We start from the raw sequence: 17,554 nt of genomic DNA, 5'->3' as shown, positions 1-17,554 counted from the left end.
TTCTAAGGTTAGAAGGATGCCACAAAAATGGAAGCCTGCAAATTTTCCACTCCACTACAAAAATTGGGGAATTAATTTATTTTGGTCCTGGACATATATACAATAACCTGGGAGAATAATGAGGTTTTTGATTACTTAACAGTTAGGGATGTGCCAGATGATGTTTTATATATATATATATATATATATATATACACCCACACACATTTATATAGACTTAGATAATAGGTTTGTTCACTATATTGGAATGACAGAGACAGTTGTAACATAACTGTGGGTAGAAAACAGAGGGTTATAGACTAGATAGAAGGACCTCATGGTGTTTTTCAGAATTTAGTTTTGGAGCCACTGCTTCTAATCATAACCATTAATGGCTTGGGCTTAAAAGTAAAGAGCAATATTCTAAAATGTTGAAATTATTCAAAATTTGTATGTGTAGTGATACTAACAGATAGCAGTGAAGAATTTAGAGTTCAAGTGCTCCATGAGGAGGTTGTCAGAATTTCTAAGAAGAAAATAAAGTAGATTATGTGAGCCTAAAGCATATGAAAAACATGTGAAATTATCTGTTTTGGTAGGGTGAATGAGGTAAGACAAATTAAATGGAACAGTTTCAAAGATAAACATGTTGTTGTTTTAAGTAAATGTTTTAAATGCCAGGTCTGATTAACAAAAGAGATAAAACATGTTTACCAGAGGTTGCAATAACCTTTTGAGAAAAACAGCTGATTGTCCTAAGCATCCCATCAAAATGGAGGTGTCCATGAATGGCCTAAGGCAGTGTGTTCTTTGGTCATACCTGTGATTGATCAAGCACTCTTAATTGTTTCTCTGATGATCGGAGATTTAAAACCAGTTGAAATAGATGTAAACAACTCAGTATGTAAAAGTTTATTTTAATAATTAAGAATAATCAATTTAAAAGCACACACAATTGACATAAATTAAGTAAAATTCAATTCAGTGATGTCATTCAAATGTCATGGCTATGATAGCTGATATAAAGCCAGTTACATTCCTTGCATTCTGCTCCTGAACTTCATCCTGAAAGTCAAATGTACAGCAGCTTAAGTGCAAAAGTCAGGAATGCAGTAACCTGTGCCATAATTTCAGTTCATTAGCAGTTCTGTCTGGAGTCATAAACTGAAAAGGATCATAATCCGAGCCAATAAAACACAAGCCTAGGAATTCAGTTGCTTTGCTCATTATTTTCAGTGTTAGGCAAGTGCTTTTCTTCAGATTGAAAATATGAGAAAAAAAAATTCAAGTCATTTTGAATCCTCCTTGCAACTCAAAATCATTCTGATTTTGGAGCATTGAGAGGGAACTTGGACCATGTTAAGCTGGGGGCATCTGCCATTGGTCAATCATGGAATAAAGTGATCTTCAAACTGCAGTGCCAATCTGAGAAGGCTACAAGCTTTAAAAAGTGCATATTTAAATTGTTGGAGGTTTCCACACTAAAAATGAAAGCCTTCCCAGAATCCTTACCATAGTCAACCAAAGGATACCTCCATACAAATTGAAGCCTCTTCAGTTCCAAAAATCACTACTCCATGTGCTGTCTATATCCTATACATAACAAAATGCTAGTTTTCCTGACACTGCAAAACCCTGCCAGCCATGCATGATTTCCTCTTGCCACTTCTCCCCACCGATTCTCCAGCTTCAAATATCATTGCGTTCCACTCTCCTGGCCAAGGTTCACCCCATCTCTTCCTTCTATTGGGCTAATGGACAGCCATTTCCTAGGCACAGCCTCAGGAAAGTAGCCCTTTACTCTTAGGTAGGGCTGTAGATTTATGTAGTGGACCAACAACTAAACCTTGTTTCAGTTGCCTTCAGCCACACCAAATGTGCGTGCTAGAATTTCTAGGTAAAGTTCAAGTTTATTGTCCTTCAACCATACACATGTATGCCAACAAATGAGACAACATTCCTCCAGACCAAAGTGCACAACACCTATTATATAATTCACACACAAAACACATAAAGTAATATTACCACAAATTAACAAATAATATTGTACGTATATGATGCGTTAAAAGTGTTACGTACCACGTAACTGGGTGTCTAACCAGCAGAGAAAAAATAATCTGTTGGAGTCTGGTGGTACTATATTCAAAAGTGTTTATTAGTAAAATAAGCAAATCAATACCAATAATGCAAATATATAGATAACAAAAGTCAGCAATAATAAATCTAAAGGTGTAGGAATAATAATAAGCAATAGTAAACAAGCTCTATCGATGTCTAGGGGTAAATGAATTGTCATAAAAAGTATAAAGTTCAATTCGGTTCATGTGTGCTGAGGTAGATATGGTTGTTGTGTTGTAATCATTGGAGAGAGAGAGAGAGAGAGAGAGAGCGAGCAAGATGTAACAGCAACTGTTGCAGCAGTCAAACCTTTTACTTCTTTCTTGATCCGTAGTGTCGTTGTGGCCATTCAGTTATGACCCCTCTGTAATTCAGCTAGACCATTCTTCTGTGGTGGACTCGTCACTCTGGCATGAGTGGACACACACACACACACACACACACACACAAGTCCCCACCGGCCCCGCTGTAACACTGTGAGTTTAACTGACCGATCTCCTGGTTCGGTTTCCGATGCCCCCACTGTTCCTGTGGGTTCCAACACTCAATCAGTGTTCAATGGTGTGTCTCCTCGTGCGTCTGAAGGGTGTCTCTCCCGACCTGACTTTTATCCCTACTCACAGGGTCTCAGCTATCTATCAATTTTGAATGACTGTGTCCATCAAACCAGCCCACTCTGGCAGTCCACTGAGGAATGTTAATGCGCAAAATGGTAGAAGATAAATAACCCTCGCATAAGTCATAATATAGTAAATCAACAAGTCTCTCTCCCCTCTTTCCTGTAGCAAATTTCTTGCATGTTTTCTTTTCATCTCTCTCATGAGCAGCATAGCAACAGTAATGGTTCGTGATTCTCAAGGGGGGGGGGAATAAGGGCAATTCTGCACCCCATTGTCCATCAGAACTATTCATCTTTCATAACAAAAGGTAAACAGTATAACCTGCCCAACACTACTAGTTCTTCATATGTGATGAGACCTGAGGCAGGGAGTTCAGTAGTATTATAGCCTGAGGGAAGAAGCTGTTTCCTGTCCTACCAGTTCTTGTCCTAATGCTGTAGTACCTTCTGCCTGATGGATGGAGGTCAAGGAGATTGTGGGTCAAATGGGAGGGATTACTGACAATGCCAAGTGCCCTGCATATGCAATGCTTCTGATAAATATCAATTTCAATTCAGCCCCAGAAGAAAATAAAAAATGCAAGAAGTTATGCCAGACCTGGTAAAGCACAAATTTACCCTCAAATAGTGCACCCAATACTACATACCATACCTTAAAAGCATATGATGATTTTGGAAAGAGGACTGAAAAAAACACTAGAATTTCTCTTAATTGACTGAATTTTTTGGTGGGGTGTGGATATTGCTGACAAGACTATTTATAGTTTATCCCCAACTGCCCTTGCAAGGTGCAGGTGAGCCATTTTTTTTTAATCACTTCAATCCTCTTGTTGAAGGTACTCTAACAATGCTGTTGAGTAAAGTTCCTAAGTCAGATACTCTGTGACTTAGAGAGGAACCTGCAGGTGATGATGCTGCAATGTACCAACAACATGTTTGGGAGCTTCCTTTGAAACAGCTGAGATTATTAATTTCAGTGCATTTTATTGATGCTGTATACTGTAGTCATTTTGCAGTGGCAGAGAAAATAAAGAAAGTTTAATGTCAGGAAGGATTCAGATGGAATAAACAAAGAAAAGCTATTTCATTAGGTGCATTTAATGTCAGAGAAATGTAACAATATATATCCTGAAATTCTTTTTCTTTGCAAACATCCACAAAAACAGAGGAGTGCCCCAAAGAATGAATTGACAGTTATAATTTAGAACCCCAAAGCCCCCCCCCCACCGACTCTCCCCTCCCACGCATAAGCAGCAGCAAAGCAATTACCCCCCCCCTCCCGGACCAGTGTAAAGGCATTGGCACCTACCACCAAGCACTCAAGTGTGCAGTGAAGCATCAATAAAGACACAGACTTGCAGTACCGCGAAGCCTACTCATTCACCCGGTATTTGACATACCACAGGCTCTCTCTCTCTCTGTCTCTCTGTCTCTCTCTCTCTCTCTCTCTCTCTCTCTCTCTCTCTCTCTCTCTCTCTGTCCCTCTCTGTCTCTCTCTCTGTCTCTCTCTCTGTCTCTCTCTCTCACCCACTCTCTCTCTCACACACTCACTCTCTCTCTACCTCTCACTCTCTCTCACTCACACTCACTCACACTCTCTCCCTCTCTCTCTCTCACACGCTCTCTCTCTCTCACTCACTCACTCTCTCCCTCTCTATCTCTCTCTACCTCTCACTCTCTCTCTGTCTCTCTCTCTCTCTTTCTCTCTCTTCTCTCCTCCCCCCCCCCAATAAGGGAAAAAAGAGGTGTCCCTGTTTTACATACTGTAAGTATTTCAAGGCACATATTGAAGAAGCAACAAGATAAAGACTTTTGGTTCCACAGGTGGTTTGCATTTGAAATGTTCTGTTCTGTTTAATTGTGGTAACCGATTCAATAGCAGCTTTTACAAGGGAATTAGATGAAGGAGAAAAAAACTTCAGGGAAATGGAATAAGAGTTAAATACTGAGATTAACCAATTTTCTTTTTCATAGCACAGTCTTCATGGCTTATTGGTGTCCTGAGATGTTCTATCATTTTGTTTTAAGCTTACATTGATGATATTTTTTCTCAATTCCAGATACACCTGGGCCTGTCTCAGACTTTGATGTTTCAGATGTTACAAAAACGGGATGCCAGTTGTCATGGTCACCACCTGAAAATGATGGTGGTAGTCCAGTAACTCACTATATTTTGGAAAAGCGTGAAGCAGACAGGAAATCCTGGGGCAGAGTGGTACATGACTTCAAGAAAACTAGTTTCAAAGTGATGGGTTTAACACCCGGAACTGAGTACTACTTCAGAGTAACAGCTGTCAATCAGTATGGTCCTGGGGTACCAAAAGACATTCCTAAATCAATTCTAGCAAGAGATCCAGTCAGTAAGTATATATTTGTATTTTCCCATTAGTCCTAGAAAAAACAATCACGCTTTACCAAATCGTTCATTTTTTTCATTATTTTTTATGGATTTTTAGATTCAAAGTAATTTTGTAATTTGATTTTTAGGTGAACCAGATCCACCCAAGAAATTGGATGTTGTTGACATAACAAAGAATAGTGCATCATTGGCATGGTTACCGCCTATAAGGGATGGAGGTGCTAGAATTGATGGTTATATTGTTGAGTATCAGAAAGAAGGCGAACCTGAGAAACACTGGACACAATACTCCATAATCAAGGATCTCAATATTCTTGTAACAGGCCTAAAGGAAGGAATTAAATACAAATTTAGAGTTGCAGCTAGAAATGTTGTTGGGGCCAGCTTACCCAGAGAAACGGAAGGACTTTTTGAAATTAAAGAACAGCTGAGTAAGTACACAGGAAATATTTCTTTATGAATAAAGTATCAAAATTGAAACAAATTTTTGAAAAGAGGCTTGTGAAGGAGCCTTTCAAATGTTAGTGCATAGCAATTCACATGAGGCACAACATACGCTCAGCGTAATGCTTCGCTTGTGTTACCCACTAAGGAAAGCTTTGCTGCTCCTTTCCTACAGTGAAAAATCATTTACTGCATTTTGCAGCTCCCTGCCTAATAAAGCCTTTTAAGAAAAAGATCAGATTCCAGGAGAGCAGTAAGCATATAAAATATGATCAGGTCTGGAAGGGGTCTTCTCACCTTTTTTAAGGATCTCTGATTCTCTACAGCAAGGGCTTCATCCATTCTGCCATGAAATTGTAATTGTAAATTGTTTAGTTGCATAACTAAACAGTCCCCTCTCTATCTTGAGCAGGATGTTGAACTTGTATTTACCACCTGAAAGTGCATTCAGGCTGGCAATTAAAAAGTTCTCACCAGATATTCAATTTCCATGTCTCTTTCTTTTACCCATGAATTGAGAAGTTAACATCACAATTGAAACCCAGGGACTTTGTTATAACATTTTCAAATATCAAAAGTTTGTTTCTCCATATGCTGTGTTATAATTATAGGAAACTTCTTGAAGTTTTTCATGTATAATGAGCAGTTTTGTAGACTAGTTGGACCATTTTACACTCAGAAACATCTCAGCAACAGCAAGCATTGAATGAAATTTTGAACTGCATATGCACAGAAAGTCAGTTTATTAAATATCTTTGGTTACAACTTATGACTTGTAACAATACAGCACTCACAAAGTACTGCATTGGTGCAGCAGCCTAATATATATGATAAAATTCAGAAGTGGAGCCTGAATCCACAGCTTTTTGACTAAGTGTAATGGTCAATCAAAAAATTGTGCATTTCTTGATCTTGTAATGAACCATATTTGAAAGAGCAAGTAGTTTGTAAGTAATTTTATGTTGTTTAAGACGTCGACAAGTTGAACAGGATCCTGAATGCTTGCTGCTGGTTGAAAATCTTCTATGTAATTCTTTGAATAATGAGATCTGCTGGCAGCATGTGGTAGGAAAATAGTAACAAAGGTTTCCTTTCTTACATTATGATACCAGTAATACTTTGTTTTCCTTATAGTGGCACCAAAGATTATCATGCCAGAGTTTATTACGATCAAAGCTGGACAGAAACTTAGAATTGAGGCTCATGTAACTGGCAAACCTGCACCAGTTTGCAAGTGGATGAAAAATGAAGAGGTTGTGGATCCATCCAGCCGGCTCGTTGTGCATAAGACAAAGAACACTTCTGTCCTCATCATCAAAGATGTTTCTAGAAAGGATAGTGGCTTCTACAGTCTTACTGCAGAAAATAGCTCGGGCATTGCCACCCAGAAGATCCGAGTAGTGATAATGGGTTTGTATAAACACATAATGTTTTGAATTCACATGAACTAAGTAAATATTTTTCTATTAATTGATTTATACAAAAGCAATGTTAATTCACCTTTTGATGGTTATCTTTTTCAGATATTCCTGGACCTCCACAACCTCCATTTGACATTTCAGAAATTGATGTTGATGGATGCAGTCTTAATTGGCATATTCCATTCGAAGATGGTGGCAGCAACATTACAAACTACGTTGTTGAGAAATGCGATTTAAGCCGTGGTGAATGGGTTACCGTCGTAGCTTCTGTAACAAAAACAAACTGTAGGATTGGTAAATTGATCCCGGGCAATGAGTACATATTCCGTGTTCGTGCAGAAAACAGATTTGGTGTTTCAGAACCTCTTACTTCAGATAAAATGATTGCAAGATTTCAGTTTGGTAAGCTATGAAGTTACCTATTTTGTTAAGGTCTCAAAATATTGTTCATGAGATGTCTATAATTAATGTTTATATTTTCATCCACAGATGTTCCAAGTGAACCAAAGAATGCACGTGTCACAAAGGTGAACAAGGACTGCATGTTTGTTGCATGGGATAGACCAGACAGTGACGGTGGTAGTCCCATTACAGGATATATTATTGAACGTAAAGAAAGAAATAGTCTCCTTTGGGTAAAGGCCAATGACACTTCTGTCCGTACTACTGAGTACCCATGTTCAGGCTTAATTGAAGGACTAGAATATACCTTCAGAGTCAGTGCACTGAACAGAGCAGGATCAAGCAAACCTAGTAAACCGACTGATTTTGAAACAGCCAGGATGCCTGTTGGTAAGCAGTCCCAAAATTTGAAAATAGTTATTGAATGAATTTTATAAAACAACTTAACTGTTATTGTTTTTGTTTCTAACAAACATCCATTGATATTCTGAATCAGATCCACCAGGCAAACCTGAACCTGTTGATGTTACAAATAATTCAGTCTCTCTCGTCTGGGCAAGACCAAAACATGATGGTGGAAGCAAAATAATTGGCTATTACGTTGAAGCCTGTAAATTACCTAATGATAAGTGGATACGGTGCAATACCAACTACCAAAATGTACCTCATGAGGAATTCACTGTTACCAGTCTGGAAGAAGGTGCCCAGTATCAATTCAGGGTTATTGCAAAAACTGCAGTTAATATAAGCAAACCATCTGAGCTTTCTGACCCAATAACCATCGTGGCAGAGCATGGTAATAAATTAATATCACTTTATCATATTTTGATTTGATTCTGATTTTGATGTTCTAATATAAGATATTAAAATTTAATGGATTAATAGAAGAAATATTCACACTAATGCTTTGTTCAATTTACAGTTGCACCCAAAATTGATTTGGGTGTGTCAATGAAGTCTTTGGTCACTGTAAAGGCCGGATCCAATGTTTGTTTGGATGCTAATGTCTTTGGAAAGCCTTTTCCAAAGATCACATGGAAGAAAGATGGCACGATAATAACACCTGCTGAAGGCATTAAGATGGCAAGAGTAAGGAATTTGTGCACACTTGAATTATTTAGTGTGCGAAGGAAAGAAACTGGGGAGTACACAATTGTTGCAGAAAACGAGAGTGGATCCAAATCAGCCAACGTGAAAGTTAAAGTACTCGGTAAAAAAATACTTCATATACCATGTGTATGAATCTACTGTTAATTTTACAGTGCTTCACAAGATATATATGTAAATGTCTATCTATAACATAAATATGGTAAGGAAAAGCAGAATGTTTTTCTTTGAGGTTAATGAATAAAAGGGGAAATCAAGGTTTTAAAAACAATGGACTTACTCAAGTAAAAGATATACAGTAGTTTCCTAAAATGTTATGCATGTTATTTTCTGTTTTCTTTCATATAGATAAACCTGGCCCCCCAGCTTCTATCAAAATCAGCAATGTTTATTCTGATCGTGTTACTCTATCTTGGGAACCTCCTCTTGAGGATGGCGGTGCTGAGATTACAAACTACATTGTTGATAAACGTGAGACAAGCCGTCCTAATTGGGCTCAAGTTACTGCTAATTTACAACTTACAAAGTGTGGAGTAGAAAAACTGATTGAAGGTCATGAATACCAGTTCCGTGTCAGTGCTGAAAACAAGTATGGCATTGGTGACCCAATAATGACAACTTCAGTTGTTGCTAAGAATCCATATGGTAACTAAAACATTTTTTCTTGGTAGCTATTTTTAATTTAAAATACTGTATATGTAATAGTTACTGTGTGTTCTTTGCAGATGTACCAGGGCCATGTGATGCTCCAGTAATCAGCAACATCACAAAAGATCATATGACTGTTAGCTGGAAAGCCCCATCAGATGATGGTGGCTCTCCGGTGACTGGATATTTGCTGGAACAACGTGAGGCAAGTGCTGTAAGTTGGTCAAAAGTCAATAGAAGGCCGGTATTGGAAAGAACTGTGAAAGCTACAGGACTTCAAGAAGGAACTGAGTATGAGTACAGAGTTATTGCTTTGAATAAAGCTGGACCAGGCAAACCCAGTGAAGCTTCAAAGTCAGCATTTGCTTTTGATCCTCAATGTAAGTAGATATAGGATTATAAGTATATACAGTGTAACTTTGTATATTGTAATTTTTTCATTTGAATACATTTTTCATGCAAATTATTTTATTTTCATTTAGATCCTCCAGGACCTCCTGCTTTCCCGAAGGTAGTTGATACAACTCATAGTAGTATCAGCTTGTCATGGAGTAAACCAGCATACGACGGTGGCAGTCCAATCTTGGGATATCTAGTTGAAATTAAACGTGCTGATGGTGACAACTGGATAAAATGCAATGTACCAAGGGCTCTCCATGAAACAAACTATATTGTAACAGGATTATGCGAAGGAACTGAATATCAGTTCCGTGTAAGTGCAGTAAACAAAATAGGCTTCAGTGATCCAAGTGAAGTGCCTGACAAACATACAGCAAAGGATATATTAAGTAAGTTTCAGTACACGTGTACAGGAATTTAAATAATGTCTCATAAAATATCCCAACATATTAGATACATCTAACCTACTGCTGAGCCCCTGTACTCAAAACTGAGCCAACAGGTTTTCTGCCGTGACTAGGCAAAAGGGCCATATACACTTTGTACCTGGATTCTCAGCTTTACACTAAGTATACCTGCTACATTACAGCAGACTTGCTCATTTAAATGAAAATACAAAATTTCAGTAAAATGATAGGTAATGGCAAATGGTTTCCTTTTATATTTTACCTAATACAAATATTCTAATTTATTAAAGTGGGAAGTATTTCTGTTGTTTACTGTTTATTATTAAAATGTTTTCTCATTATTTCTAACCTCTCCCCTAACTATTTCTAACATTAAAAAATAGTGAAATAGGGCTTCTGACAGATAGACCTTCTGGCACCATGAGCTGGCAAAGACTTCTGGGTGGGGAATTACTTTCCAAGTACTGGATCTATCTTTCCACCTTGGAAATTGGTTCACTCACAGGACAGATGATACAATAAGGGAAGCATAAAACTGGGAGCTTAATTACTTACAAAAGTCAAATGTAATCTTGGACATTGATGACAGCTAAATGTGAAGTGTGGACTGTTTACGAGATTTTGCCCATTGGCCTATATCAAACATTTAAGTTAATAGAGAAGGAAATTTCACACAAACATTTTAAAGGTTCATGGCCTAGTAAATTTTAATTTCTGCACTTAAATTATTTCAATCTGTCTAGGGTTTCTGTCACTTTCCACTTGGTGTTTCCTGGTTAATATTTCATTCTCTCTTGAGCCCTCTTTTCCTTTTATACACTTGGAACCAAACTTGCTGCACAAGGTAAAACGACAGGAAGAGGCTATCAAAGCCATTCTTGATCATAATGCACAGGGAGTGACATGGTGGAGAGCAAACATGCAAACAAATTAGAAACAAGAGTAGGCTCTTCCATCATGTACAAGATTATAGCAGCTCTTATTGTTACCTCAACCTCTTATTCCTGCTTATCCCTGTAATCTTTGGTACTTTGTGTGGTAAACTATGTGTATACCTGTCTGGACACGCCCCTCTGCTGACTGCTCCTGTGGCTCCTCCCACAGACCCCTGTATAAAGGCGATTGGAGGCACTGCACCTCCCTCAGTCTCCAAGATGTCGTGGTCACGTTTGCAGCTAATAAAAGCCCATCTTTTGCCTCCCGTCTCCGAGAGTTATTGATGGTGCATCACCTTGTTTATCAAGATTTTGACTATGAATGTCTTAAAATATTCAAAGACTGTTTCCACACCCTGAGTTTTGTGTAATGTAACAGGCTGAAGAGAGTTAACTCTGACTCTGTGATCTATTAGGTGTATAGCACTGTGATATACATACTAAATATATTAATAGAGATTTCATTTATTTTTCTGAATAGTTCCTCCTGAAGCTGATCTTGATGCTGACTTAAGGAAGGTACTTATTCTGCGTGCTGGTGTCACCATGCGAGTCTATGTGCCAGTGAGAGGTCGACCTTCACCAAAGATTACTTGGTCTAAAATGGATGCCAACATCAAAGATAGACAAGGACTTGAAATCAGAACTTCAGATTATGACACAATGTTGTATTGTGAGAATGTGAATAAATACGATGCTGGAAAGTACATTTTAACTTTAGAAAATAGCAGTGGAGTAAAGGCATATACCCTTAATGTAAAGGTTCTTGGTAAGTTGTTAATTATTTCATAAAGATAGTGTTTTGTTAGATTAAAGCTAGTAGATTCTAATTGTTTTATTCAATCATACAACTACTTACTTCTTCTTACTTTTTAAATTAGACACTCCTGGTCCGCCTGTTAATCTTATCGTTAAAGAAACATCTAAAGATCATGCTGTTATATCCTGGGATCCACCTATTATTGATGGTGGCAGTCCAGTTAAAAACTACATTGTAGAGAAACGAGATGCTGAAAGAAAGGCATGGTCAACTGTAGCAACTGAATGTCCCAAGACAAGTTTCAGAGTTATCAACTTGGAAGAAAGTAAACATTACTTCTTCAGAGTTCTGGCTGAAAATGAGTATGGCATTGGTGAACCATGTGAGACAAAAGATGCTGTGAAAGCTTCAGGTAAGAAACTGAAAATTATGCCTTTAGGATGTAACATTTCAGAATATAAAACAACTTAATATTACAGTTCCTTTTCACTAAAATGACATATATTCTTAATACAGAGGAACCTGGGCCAGTGGTAGATTTGAAAGCTGCAGCCGTGTCCAAGAAGTCGTGTACTTTGGTGTGGAAGAAGCCCATCAGTGATGGTGGAAGCCGAATTATTGGTTACACTGTTGAAAAGATGATTGAAGGAGACAGATGGGTTGAATTAGTGACATCCAAGAATATGCAATTTACAGTCAATGATCTGAAGGAAGGAAAAGAATACACATTTAGAGTAAGAGCACAGAATGATGCAGGGTACAGTGTACCACGTGAAATTACAGTTGTGGCAAAGGATCAAATTGGTGAGTATTTTTCTGTCTTCTGCAATAATATGCCCCTGGAGAAATGTACTGTCATCAGAATCAGGTTTATTATCTCTAACTTAGATGTTGTGAAATATGCTGTTTTATGGCAGCGATACAGTGTGAAGAAATAACTTCACTACTAGTTACAAACCAAGTAAATAGTGTAAAAGAAAAAAACCCAAAGTAATGTTCAGATGTATGTGGACTGTTCAGAAATTGTTCTGATATTTAAGTATGGTTATTCAGACTCCTGTACCTCTACTCCAATGGTAGTAGTGAGAAGAGGGTGCTGGTCATGGATGCAATCTTTTTGAGGCATGGCCTCTTGTGAGTGACAACATTGTTGGGGAACATTATGCCATGATGTCTACACCCTCTGCAGCCTCCTGCATCCTGTGTGTGGGAACTTTCATGCCAGGTTCTCCGTTATACATCTAGAGAAATCATGTAAGGAAATTTGGCAGTACTGGAAATTAGGTGAATAAGCAATGTTGAGGAAGGAAAGTTTATACTATTCACTTCAACTTGATATACCCTTCACAATTAGTGCATTTACGATCAAAGCTTATCCTGAAATAAAAACAATAACATGCTGTCATATTCCTCAGAATTATTTAAAGTGTTCATGGCCAGTAAATTATAAATGTGGTCATGTAAACAATGTAAAAATCACAGGAGTTGAGGTAAGCAATCTTTATACTCGTTTAATGAAGAAGGAATATCTCAAGGATTTCAGGAAAATTCTCCATCCTTTATCAAATAATGTAGTGGAATATTGCATGCACCTGAACATCCTTGGTGAATTGATGGAACTTCAATAATATCTCAACAATATTGTATTCAGTAATCAGCCTAGATTTTGTGCTCATGTCCCAATGGAACTAGAGCACCAACATTTATGATGATTTGATGTTTGCTTGCTAACTGAAGTAATCTTATCAGTTAATACTACGACTACTACAAACTGCAAAATAGCAATTAACAATATGAAATTATGAATTATGAGCCATGGGCTAAATGGATTCCCCAAGAATCAAAGAAAATGGGGAGTAGTTCACTTAACCCCCACTCAATGGGAAAAAGATGACTCTTGCTATTCCCTCACTGGCAGCTGAAAGTTTAATTTCATGGTGTTTGCAAGTAATCCTCTCTTCCAGCAATGCATATTGTACCAAATTTTTTGCCACACCTGGACTCTGAGAGGCCACTGAGTGAGTGAGACTCTGGGAAGGAACAGGGCAATTGGCTCAATCTAGGAATATTAGAAGGATTCCACAGTAGGGAAGGGAATGGAGGCTAATGGTAAGAGAGATGGGTTTTGGGGTCTTGTATGCATGGGAATCTTCAAATATTTGTTATGGAATGAATATAGTGCTGTACATTGTTCATATAGTCAGAGTAATGTATTGATGAGGGTAAATGGAGGGGGAGTAAAACTACTAATATAATATAATTTTTAAAAATGTACCCTTCCCCTCAGCTGTTTGACATGAAACCCCTTGATTACTTTTATCAGTTCTGCCTAGTTTGGTACTGGTAGGCAATCAGGATGCCAAGAGAAGATACAACCAAGTAACATCTCCAAGTGTGTCTCTGTCAGTGACTTTTAAGGCCAATGCATTGCTACACTTGGAAATGTATTATGCAGCTTTCCCCCATACACAGATGATCAACAAATTGTGCAAAGTTTACCAAAGGCCCAACTTATATTCACTGAAGCAGCAGGGCAGATTTCAAACTATGACAAAGTCATGGAAGTTTACTGTGTTGGAGAATTTAATTAATAAATACAAGGATTAAACTAAAGCTAAAATATTTAGATAAGATATTTTGATTTTAATTGGGAACCTCATTGCCAGCATCTGAACTAATCTGACTAATCTATCAATATTATTTTAACAAAAAGAATATTATACCATTCTGCACAAGATAGCAAAATGAGAGCAAAGAAAAGTAAATCAAATTGTTTTAATGGCAAGAGATAGAAAAGGTAGTTTTTATCTGGTGGAGAAATTTAAATAAATTTTGCAAACTTACATTTAGAGATAAGCTATTGCTGAAGTAAGTTAAGAAACATAAAAAGGAACAAGAAGGGAAATCAATGAAAAGTGGGTAAATGGAAGTGAGGTTCCAATTAGTCAAGATCTAATTGAATCCCTATAAAGAGTTACAGTGTATGGTGTTTTCCTGTTGCTATTATAGAATATACATGTGTTTCTATTTTTGCTGAGTAAGTTCCAAAGCTTAAAAATTACATTTATCCCATTATTAAAACTGTATTTCCTGAGTAGTTCTGATCATTGCTAGCATTGGATATCAACCATGAAAATAATATTTTTAAAATTGTTAAACCAATTATATTAACCTAGGTCAATTCTTAAAATTCATTTAAGATCTTAAGAATAATGTTTTTAGATTTTACCAATAAAAAACATTTTGGATTTTCTTTGACAAATACCAATGGTTTCTATATCTAATTGTAAAAATTGGAATTTGTACTTTTTAAGTTAAATGGTACCATCTTCTTCTTAATAGTTCCACCAAATATTGATCTGAGAGACATTCCTGACCTAACATATATTGCCAAAGAAGGAAGTAATATCCGTTTAAAGATTCCAATCAGTGGCAAACCTGCACCAAAAGTAACATGGAAGAAAGGTGAAGACCAACTGCAAGAAAGTGGAAGAATATCTGAGGAATCCACAGCAATTAATACAACTCTTTCTATCCGAGAATGTCAAAGGGGTGATGCTGGAAAATACACAATTAACGTAAAGAATTCAGCTGGCACTAAAGAAGCTTCAATATTCATTAAAGTAGTTGGAAAACCTGGAATACCAACTGCACCATTCCGTTTCAATGAAGTAACAGCAGAAGCAATTACTTTAAGCTGGGGCCCACCAAAAGATGATGGTGGCTCAGAAATAACTAATTATATTTTGGAAAAACGGGATAATGTTACCAATAAGTGGCTGACATGTGCCTCTGCTGTACAAAAAACAACATTCAAGGTTACAAGGCTTCATGAAGGAACTGAATATGTGTTTAAAGTCAGTGCCGAAAATAAATATGGAGTGGGTGAAGGGTTAAAATCTGACCCTGTCATAGCCAAGCATCCATTTGGTAAGAACCAAACAATTTTTGCAACTAAGTTTTCATTAGACTTTAATACTTACTTTAAAGCTGATTAATATTTTTCTTTCCCCTTTTCCAAGATGTGCCCGATGCTCCTTTACCACCGGAAATAGTCGCAGTCAGACATGACTCTGTCTCCCTGACGTGGTTGGATCCAAAGAGAAATGGTGGATCCCCTATCACAGGTACAAAAAATAAATATCTTTCTTTACAGTTTACACCATCAGTTAAGCTCATATCATCTTATAACATTTATATTGATTTGCACCAGGCTATCATGTGGAATATAAGGAAAGAAACAGTCTCCTTTGGAAGCGAGCAAGTAAGACACCATTAAGAATGAAGGATCTTAGAGTCCCAGGCCTGACTGAAGGTCTTGAATATGAATTTAGAGTTATGGCAATTAACTTGGCTGGTATTGGCAAACCAAGTGCACCATCACATCCTGTAACTACTCTTGATCCAATTGGTAGGTGAAAGCCAATGTACGGTTACTCATCTATTATTCCACATTATACATATCAAAATCACCATCTGACATATAAAATACTTATTTTCAGATCCTCCTGGAAAACCTGAAGTCATTAATATTACCCGCAACTCTGTGACCTTAATCTGGACTGAACCAAAATATGATGGGGGTCACAAACTAACTGGCTACGTTGTGGAGAAACGTGACTTGCCTTCAAAGGTCTGGATGAAAGCAAATCATGTTAATGTTCAAGAATGTGCATTTACTGTTAGTGACCTTTCTGAGGGCTGTAAGTATGAATTCCGTATAAAGGCAAAGAATGCAGCAGGAGCAATTAGTCCACCATCTGAAACAACAGGAACAATTATCTGCCAGGATGAATATGGTATGTAATTTTTCTCTTCCTAACCTATACGACCATATGATTTTAATTTTTAAAATGAATTAATTATTACTCTTTTTTTACCCTGCAGTGGCACCAACCATTGTGATTGATCCAGCAGTTAAAGAAGGCTTAACAATTAAAGCTGGTGATACTATTACAATTCCTGCTACAAGTATTCTTGGCAAACCTCTACCAACATCAGTGTGGTCCAAGGGTGGAAAAGACTTCAAAGTTTCTGACATTGTCCACATTGAGAAAACTCCAACATCCTCAACACTGTCTGTTAAATATGCTACCAGAAAAGATTCTGGTGAATATACTATTACTGCAAGCAATCCATTCGGGACCAAAGAAGAACATGTACGTGTGAAAGTGTTAGATGTTCCAGGTCCTCCAGGATCTATTGAAATAAGCAATGTTTCATCCGAGAAAGCTACTCTAAATTGGTTACCACCAACTGAAGATGGGGGCTCTCCAATCAAATCTTATACGATTGAAAAGAGAGAAACTAGTCGTCTTCTCTGGACTTTGGTTGCTGAAGATGTTCCAAGCTGTAGATATATAGCAAGCAAGCTTATACAGGGAAATGAATATATCTTCCGTATCTCTGCTGTAAATCAGTTTGGAATTGGCGATCCAGCACAGGCAGAACCTGTTAAGATAGTGGATAGTTTTGGTAATCTTTTCATTTTAAAATATGAAGCTTTGCACAATTTTTATATATTTGACTTGACAAAAATGTAATCTGCTTTTGTGATATTCCTCTTTCAGGTCCTCCTGGTCCCCCTGCAAAGCCTGAGGTGACCAATGTTACCAAGAATACAGTTACTATTGGTTGGAAGAGACCAGCAAATGATGGCGGTAGTGAAATCACAGGGTACATTGTGGAGCGTAAAGAGAAGAAAGGTCTCAGATGGATTAGAGCAACAAAGAAACCAATCTCAGATCTACGATATAAAGTAACTGGACTCAACGAGGAAACTGAGTATGAATTCCGTGTTAGTGCAGAGAATAAGGCAGGAGTTGGTCCACCAAGTGATCCATCTCAACCAGTATTTACAAAAGATGTTGCATGTAAGGATTAAGTTTACATCACCATTCTTAAACAGGATTTGTAAAATTGCTTTGTGAATCTAGGTATAGTAAAATCAAATTAA

The 17,554-nt window shown here is 37.4% G+C and overlaps 1 protein-coding gene across 1 annotated transcript in view; it reads left to right on the top strand.

Moving 5' to 3' along the window:
* The window catches only part of ttn.1 (titin, tandem duplicate 1), a 324,448-nt gene that overhangs the window by 251,480 nt on the left and 55,414 nt on the right, over positions 1 to 17,554 (top strand). The window contains 19 exon segments of the mRNA XM_059968782.1: positions 4,777 to 5,076; positions 5,204 to 5,506; positions 6,654 to 6,929; positions 7,043 to 7,342; positions 7,430 to 7,732; positions 7,839 to 8,138; positions 8,265 to 8,552; positions 8,798 to 9,094; positions 9,175 to 9,477; positions 9,580 to 9,885; positions 11,320 to 11,607; positions 11,720 to 12,010; positions 12,115 to 12,402; positions 14,941 to 15,528; positions 15,621 to 15,725; positions 15,812 to 16,009; positions 16,101 to 16,397; positions 16,486 to 17,073; positions 17,169 to 17,471. Coding sequence (XP_059824765.1) covers positions 4,777 to 5,076; positions 5,204 to 5,506; positions 6,654 to 6,929; positions 7,043 to 7,342; positions 7,430 to 7,732; positions 7,839 to 8,138; positions 8,265 to 8,552; positions 8,798 to 9,094; positions 9,175 to 9,477; positions 9,580 to 9,885; positions 11,320 to 11,607; positions 11,720 to 12,010; positions 12,115 to 12,402; positions 14,941 to 15,528; positions 15,621 to 15,725; positions 15,812 to 16,009; positions 16,101 to 16,397; positions 16,486 to 17,073; positions 17,169 to 17,471 — 5,922 coding nt within the window.

This window comes from Hypanus sabinus, chromosome 4 (assembly GCF_030144855.1).
Source record: "Hypanus sabinus isolate sHypSab1 chromosome 4, sHypSab1.hap1, whole genome shotgun sequence".
Classification (NCBI taxonomy): domain Eukaryota; kingdom Metazoa; phylum Chordata; class Chondrichthyes; order Myliobatiformes; family Dasyatidae; genus Hypanus; species Hypanus sabinus.
Note: the sequence above shows the minus strand (reverse complement) of the source record. Positions and strands in the feature narration are given on the sequence as shown.